Source organism: Lithobates pipiens, unplaced genomic scaffold (assembly GCF_037356315.1).
Source record: "Lithobates pipiens isolate NorthernLeopardFrog02 unplaced genomic scaffold, aLitPip1_a1.2 Scaffold_22, whole genome shotgun sequence".
Taxonomy (NCBI): domain Eukaryota; kingdom Metazoa; phylum Chordata; class Amphibia; order Anura; family Ranidae; genus Lithobates; species Lithobates pipiens.
Window position 1 is genome coordinate 197,191,467 of NW_027507784.1, and position 8,171 is coordinate 197,199,637.

Genomic DNA, 8,171 nt, shown 5'->3' on the forward strand with positions numbered 1-8,171 from the left:
ACATGGATGGGCACTGATAGGTACCACTGATAGATGGGACTGATGGGCACTGATAGGTGGCACTGATAGGTGGCTCTGATAGGTGGCACTGCTGGGCACTAATGGGCGGCACTGATGGGCACTGGTAGATGACACTGATGGGCACAGATATGTGGCATATGAGGTGTAGCACTGTTGTTGAGGCAGATTGTGGGCACTGATAGGTGGCACTATGGGCACTGATGGGTGGCACTATGGGCACTAATGGGTGGCACTGACGGGTGGCACGTTTCCTATAATTAGGTGGCACTGGCAGGGGGCAGGTGGGCACTGATGATCTGGCCGTGATTGGGACTGAAGTCCCTCTCACGGCCGCCGGTGATCGGCTTTTTTTTTTTTTTCTCGCACTGTCAGCGCGAGGAGGAAAAATAGCCGATTACCGGCTCTGTTGTGATCACATGATCAGCTGTCATTGGCTGCTCTCATAGACTCGCTGATCTCAGAGCGCGCTGCGCGCGCCCCTCAGGGGGCACACAGGCTGCTCGTGCACGGGACGACGTCAATAGACGTTGTCCCGGCAAAGCAGGTCCGCGCTGTAGCCGTCATTCGGCTATAGCGCGGAACTCATTCAGTTAAAGTGATAATAAAGTCTCTATTTTTTAGTTAAAACTAACAAACATGTTATACTTACCTGCTCTGTGCATTGGATTTGCACAGAGCAGCCTGGATCTTCCTCTTCTTCAGTACTCCTGGCCCCTCCCTCCTCTTGAGTGCCCCCAGAGCAAGCAGCTTGCTGTCAGGGTACCTGAGCCACAGCTCTGTGTGTCCATTCAGACACGGAGCTGCGGCCCGCCCCTGACCTCTCCCTCTTGTCAGGTGACCTGAGGCCAGGTCAGCCAAGACACTCCTACAACATTGCTGAATCTAGATGGGGCTCAGGTATTAGCAGGGCTGAGGGGCCTGCTGCACACAGAAGGCCTTTTATTTTAATGCATAGTATGCATTAAGGTAAAAAAAAAAAAAAAAAAATTCTGCTTTTACAATTTCTTTAATGACACCAGAGCCCAATACATTCTTTTAAACCTTCCATGCTCCAACGGTAAAAGAAAAAGTTTATATCCAAGCAATAAAAGTAGAGGGATGCTAATTTTTCCTTGATATGCTGGAAGGCTCTGTATGGGGGCGATTGTCACTGTGAGAAAGGGGGTTCTGCAGCAGACTTGGTGGCACTGTAGGGGATGAGGTTTCTGGAGGAAGCTGGAGACAACTGTGAGGAGTGCAGTCTCTGGAGGGGTCTGGGATCTCTCCAGGAAGCTAGGTGTTTGCAGGTGCACTGTGGGGACTAGAGGGCACTACTGGAAGGTGGGGACACTGTGGAAGGTTCAGAGGCACTGTGAGATGCTGTTGGAGATTGAGGGCAACATGAGGATCTGGAAGCCCTGCAGCAGGCTGAGGAGGACACTGCAGGGAGCTGGTGGGCACTGTGGGAGGCTGGGTAGAACTATGGGAGGTTGGGGACACTGCGGGGTCTGAGGGCCCGCAGAGAGCAGGATCTGGGGGGCACTGCAGGCCACTATGGGAGGATGGTGGCACGATGGAAGCTAGGATGCACCGTGGTAAGTTAGATGTCCTGCAGTTGGCTGGAGACCTAGGAGGAGCGGGGCTGCAGCCCAGCAGCAGGCACTGTCCACAACTATCCTGATTTCCTTAAAAGGATCTGTGTGTGTGTGTGTGTGTGTGTGTGTGTGTGTGTGTGTGTGTGTGTGTGTGTGTGAGCACATTCAAGGCCAGTTCATATTAACCGTTGTGCGCTGGTGTCTATTTTGCCAGGTGGTGCAATGCAGCATTTTAGTGCACCCACTTTTTTTTTTTATTATTAAACTGTATTGATTTCAAGTCTCTGCAGGCAATTCAGGCAATTATGGGTGTTCTGGCTTAGCGTGCCCTAATTGTATATATATATATATATATATATCTGTGATATACATTAATATATTAGTTTTTATTTTAAACAGTGTAAGGAAGGTTTATAATGCTGTTCAGGTTTCTGCACTGAGGGGATTTCTGTAAGATGTTGACAGAGTTTCTGAAACTTCCCTAACTTTTGTTTGAGTTAAGTATCAAATCAATCTAGTATACAGTATGCTATATATTTTGCCTTCTTTTGGATCAGTGTTCAATTCTCAATGATGCGTTTCTGTTAGTTGACTTTAATGAAATATGCTGTTTTTAACTGTAATGTAAATATATAACTAATCAAGGTAGACAGAACCACTAATACATCCAGGCTCACCTTAAGCCTTGATGATAATAAAAAAAAAAAAAAAACGAATTGTACACAGATAAAAACACATTGGGGCTAATGTACTAGATAGAATAGATAGAAGAGATTTACTTTAAAAGAGGAGATAATGGTCACTTAGGAAGGTTAAGCCGTGTTATTTTCAATAATGCAATCATATGCAAAGAAAATATTTTTTTTTTTATTTCGTCCACACATGATTGGGTATTCAAAGCCAAAAACAGCTGAAATTAATTTAGTGAAAATTCCCAACTCCTTTAGTAAATTAACCATATTGCCAGTGTATTTTCTTTTAAAATTAAAAAACATTTAAAGCCAGTGAACACGGTATATTTTATGTTCATCATGTGATGGCTTGTGTTGCTAAATTGCTGTACAGCCTGTATAGGATTTTCTGCTATTACCATATACCTTTATTGTGCAGGTAGAGATTGTTTTTAGTTTTTCTCATTTGCCATTAAGAGTGGATTTTTTACATGGATATATATATATATATATATATATATATATATATATATATATACAAAATTACTGTGAAAACTTCACACTTTTACCATTTTTGTGCTAGACTATCACATATAATGTACACAGTATTGTTTACTGCATGAAGGAGATTATGTGAGCTGCAATTGCTGACCTCTATCTAAGTATACAAGTACCTTGGCTTTCTCAAACTTTCAGAGTCATTGACCAGAAATAGTTCAAGTATGCAGATAAAAAGTCATAGTAATGTAAGAATGTATGACCTGCATACACTTTCCAGATCAGTGCCTCAAAGTATTGATGCATACCAGCCAGGCAACTAGCATTTTCACAAGGAAGTAATGAGCAGCTTCCTATATATTATTCCAGTGTAGCTTTATTTAAATTGAATGTAAACCTTAAACCTTTGACATGTTTGTTATTTAGAAAAGACATTCTTTGTTATTAAATGATACCATTATAGAATAAAATAAAATATAACCAGAGAAGAAAATTGGAACATAACCCATTTTATTTCATGTTTTTTCATTCAGCTGTTTTGGTAGCTTGAACTACATAATTGGGTGAGTGATGTAACTCTATCTTCAGTGGTGACAGAATTCCTTAACGGTACTTGGAGGTCAGCAAACCAGAGACCACGTTCAGGAACTTGTCCAGAGACTGATGGGTTTCGGCGGTCAGCTGGTCTGAGTGGTGGACAGCAACGACAACCAGGATATTTTTGCTCAATAACTAGATGCAAAAAAAAGTGTGTTAGTGTGTTAGAGATTCATTGTTTTGTATGTTTAGAGCTATACATGTGTCAAAGTCACACAATGGTATTTTATTCTCAATACTTACAGCAAAGTTGCCGGGATCTACCCTCAAGGTAAAGGCATGGAGATCACTCAGATGGCTCAATGAGGCCTCAGGGTGGTCCAGATGTTTGACCACGTCAGTCAGAGCATTTACTACCTTCTTGCCATGATTCTTTAGGTGAGCAGAATTTGCGTGGAAGTCAAAATTGGGAAAGTAAGTCTTGGTTTGAGGATGGCAAACGAACATCCTATAACAGATCATTCAAAGCAAGAGGTGAAATAGGTCATATCGACTTCCAGTTTAGTGTTTCATACATTGTTATTAGTATAGGCCAGTGATGGCGAACCTTGGCACCCCAGATGTTTTGGAACTACATTTCCCATGATGCTCATGCACTCTGCAGTGTAGATGAGTATCCTGGGAATTGTAGTTCCAAAACATCTGGAGTGCCAAGGTTCGCCATCACTGGTATAGGCAATGCTAATTATTAGTAATATAAACTAACTTGTAAAAAAAATTTCAACAATTACAGACACTAAAAATAAACCTATCCACAAGTGAATTTCACAGAAAATAAAAACACAGGATAGACAGTATATAAAACACATATTAATGTGCAAATATGTCTATATACACACAAAATTAATATACCTGTGAAGAGCTTCAGCACCATACTGTTCAGCATGGCTAGCTATACTTGGCCAGATGGCACGGATGTGTGCTTTGTCATCAGCATTGAGAGTCATGGTTGATTGTGTTGGTGGTGTATTTGCATCCGATTTGTGTCCTTTTTATATAGTTTGAGTACAGGGTAAAGGAGAAATCTCTTTCATCTATTGGATGGGCTAAGCAGCAACTCCCACAACCACAACTTCTACGCCCATTCATCTTGGATCGTGACCAAAGCACTTAACTCAGCATGAGCCTAAGACTCTTTGGGGAAAAAATAATACCATTCCAAAATATGTACATATTTGTTATATACATAATAATATGCCATTCAACTAAATACATTCCTAGGCCAGTTAATGTTGCTATTTCATCACATCCATGAAAACCATACTATTGTATTTATCAATTCATACATCCAATTCATTTGGTTGATATATACAAAGATTTTCATTTTAACAAACATTTAAAAACTTCAAGGCATTAAGGTGCTGAAGTTCACTTCACTTACCTAAATGTGTATACTGTCTCAATGACTATTTGTATATATATATATATACATACATATACACACACACACACACACATATATATATATATATATATATATATATATATATATATATATACGGCTACATTTTTTTTTTTTTACTTTCTCACAAACGATTATTAAAAGTAAATACAGCTTCACCTTTAGCTTAGGTTCACACTAGATTGCGGTATAAAAAAAAAAAAAGTATCACAGACAGTACTCAAATTTCTCTGTCTCAATTGCACTAATACGGCTACAATCACATCCTATATAGAGAACATATATATACTGTATATATATATATATATATATATATATATATATATATATATATATATATGTTCTCTATATAGGATGTGATTGTAGCCATATTAGTGCAATTGAGACAGAGAAAATTGAGTACTGTCCGTGATAGTTTTTTTTTTTTTTTTTTTTTTTTACACCGCATTCTAGTGTGAACCTAACCTAAAGGTGAAGCTGTATTTACTTTTAATAATCGTTTGTGAGAAAGTTTAAAAAAAAATAATGTTTTGCTTGCGAATGAATGGATAACTAAATGTCAATCTGACTAAAAATGATTAACTGAAGCAGAAACAGCAGTGTATAAAACTGGGCAAGTGACAACTAAAAACAGCATCAACTAATAATTTCAGATGTGGAACCAAATACTTCTGCAGAAACACAAAAATTCTGGTAAAGTTAAAGACCAGCAAAGCCTGAGTAAAGCAGACAACCATCAGGCTTGAGGTGCTTGTAGTACTGTACAATCACCTCAAGCATTATGCTGCATATAGCTGCCCTTAACCACCCTGATAACAAAGGAAACATGAGATGGTTATTTCCTTAATTTAATAAAATATACATTTTGTTAGTTGTTATCTCAATACAGAGCTCTCTTAGCCCTTGTACACATGATCGGACATTCCGATCACCAAATCCGTCGGATAATTTCTGACGGATTTAGTCCGGAAGTGGTGTTGCATACACATGGTCGGACAAAGTTGTCGGAAATCGGCAAGAACGCGGTGATGTAAACCGTGTACGACGGGACTAGAAAAGGGAAGTTCAGCACCACGTGCGGCACCCTCTGGGCTCCTTCTGCTGATCTCGTGTTTACCACATGTTAGTAGAAGTTTGGTTAGAGATGATTCGCGCTTTTCAGATTTGTGCTTCAGATCGTTACTGCTCTTCAGTTTGTGCTTGTCGGTGCGTATCTGCTTATCAGTGCGTGTAGTCAGTTTGCATTTATTGGTCATTGCAGACTATATCTTGGTATAGTACGCTTTGATTTTCAGTGCTTATTGTCCGCTCTTTTCTGGTTTTCAGTTTGTTCTATCAGGCCTTGTTGTTTATCGGTGCTTTCTGTTGTCCGTTCTGACCAGCCGACCGTTGTGAAGCCATGTTTCGTGTATGTACTCATCGTAGAGTTCGTGCTGTGCAGGGGCTTGGTGTTGAGCTTTTAGCTTTGACACAAGCTCAGTCCATGAACAGGGTGAGGAGGAGTTCATGGAGCAAGAATTGGTTGCTCCAGCGTGACCAATTCTCGCACATGCCTTTGCTTCGTGAGATCCGGGAGAATAATTCTGATGATTTCAGGAATTATCTCTGGATGGCGGACCCCGTTTTTCACCGTCTGCTGGCTTTGCTGTCCCCTTATATCAGCAGGCAGGATACCTGCATGTGGCAAGCCATCACTCCAGAGCAGAGGCTCATCGCCACGTTTCGGTACTTGGCGACAGGGAGAAGTCTTCAGGACCTCAAGTTCTCGACAGGCACCTCCCTCCAGGCTCTGGGAATCATTATTCCAGAGACCTTTTCTGCCATCATACAGGTCCTGCAGAAGGACTATATTAAGGTAAGCTTTCTACTTGCTGTAATTGATATGCTGTGCCCCTTTGTCCTCATGCATGCTGGAGGCTTTTAAAGTTCCTTTTTTGTCCTTCATGCATATTTGCCTTCACTAACTTCCCCAGCATGCTCTTCTGGGCCTATAAACCTATAGCCTAGTCACTTAGCAATGTATTTTGTCAGCTCCATAATATTGCTTTCTCATAAATACCCCCTAAAATGTGTGCAAATGTTATGTGTGTGCTTAAATTCATGCAGAGTGCCAGAGTTTTTTTTTGGTAGGCCAAACTCATTACGAACCCCCCTCTCCCCAACTGTTAGGTCAGCTGATAGCAATCCTCTATCTGCTGACTTTGCCAAACCCAATACACTATACCTACCTCTTTTGTGGTCAGATTTATGGATGAATTCACCAAAACATGTAGCGCAAGGGCCTGCCTCAATACTTTCAAATGTTACTGTTTAACGTTTTTTTTTCTCCTATTATTATCTTGATAGGTAATAGCAGAATGTAAAAATGTGCTTCCATTTGTTCATTTTTTGGTATCATGACACTTCTTACCTGTCCGGTGGGCTGCCAATAGTGTAAGTAAGGAGGGTCTGGCCAAAGTATCACACATTATTTATGCATTCAGCTCTCAATGAAGTTGAGAGGGTTACCTGTCCATAACACCCCCCCCCCCCCATTTTTCTGCCATCGAATGGAGGGGGGTGTTTTGGGCCATCGAATGAGGGGGTGAGGAATCTAATAAGGGGACCTTATACTTTTGGCTTTAAATACTAATTTCCAAAAATGTTATACTGATCTTGGGCGAAAATGTTTGTGTCTAATCTGCTTGCAATGTTGATGTGCAAAATACTTTTTTTTTTCTTGTTTAACTCCACAGTTTCTTTCAACGCCGCAGGAATGGCAGACTGTGGCCTCCCACTTTGCCACCCGTTGGGACTTTCCCAATTGTGGAGTTGCAATTGATGGGAAACACGTCCTCAGGCTTGCTCTGGCAAACCATCTGATGCGGCCTTTCCCGACGAGGACCCTCACCCCGAACCAGAGAATCTTTCCTTTCAGGTTCCGGGTATTTTTGACTACAATCCACATGGCGGAATATAAACTCAATCATATTGTGCTTTTGTGCTGCATTCTGCACAATGTTTTGAAGAAACACTCAGCAAACTATGTGGCCTCAGTTGGGCCTGATGCATACTTACCTGAAAATGCCAACCTGACGGCCCTTGAAGCTGGCCATCCTGGCTTGCCCCCCCAAAGCGCCCGCAAGGTCAGAACAAGATATGTGGAGTACTTTGTGGGTAGGGGGGCCATTGATATGCCAGACAATGTCTGAGAGGCATTTTTTTAAGAAAATTTTCTTTCAAACTCCAATAATCTTTGTTTTCATTTACTGCTTGGCTATGTTTTGGGTGTCTCCTAGGTTTTTTTTGTGTTTTTTCTGGGCCTTTTCTACAACAGTGCAAACCCAATTTCTGTGCGAGATGAGCTGACAGTCTTTTCTTCAGATAATCTTATTATGTTGAGGGTCTGCTACATACACACCTTGTTTT

At 41.0% G+C, this 8,171-nt stretch overlaps 1 protein-coding gene across 1 annotated transcript; it reads right to left on the reverse strand.

Annotated features, from left to right (window-relative positions):
* Nucleotides 1-3,257: 3,257 nt before the first annotated feature.
* LOC143925472 (hemoglobin subunit alpha-C) lies at nt 3,258-4,361 on the reverse strand. Its single transcript, XM_077449997.1, has 3 exons — nt 4,214-4,361; nt 3,605-3,809; nt 3,258-3,496 (listed from the first exon to the last, which is right to left on the reverse strand). Exons 1-3 carry the CDS (start codon nt 4,306-4,308, stop codon nt 3,368-3,370), a joined length of 429 nt encoding a protein of 142 aa, XP_077306123.1. The 5' UTR covers nt 4,309-4,361; the 3' UTR covers nt 3,258-3,367.
* Nucleotides 4,362-8,171: the final 3,810 nt, after the last annotated feature.

Coding starts and splice junctions, on each gene's coding strand:
- LOC143925472 (XM_077449997.1), bottom strand. CDS start 4,308: ATGACTCTCAATGCTGATGACAAAGCACACATCCGTGCCATCTGGCCA. Junction 3,810..4,213: donor GGTGCTGAAGCTCTTCACAG/GTATATTAATTT, acceptor GATCTGTTATAG/GATGTTCGTTTGCCATCCTC. Junction 3,497..3,604: donor TAGATCCCGGCAACTTTGCT/GTAAGTATTGAG, acceptor TTTTGCATCTAG/TTATTGAGCAAAAATATCCT.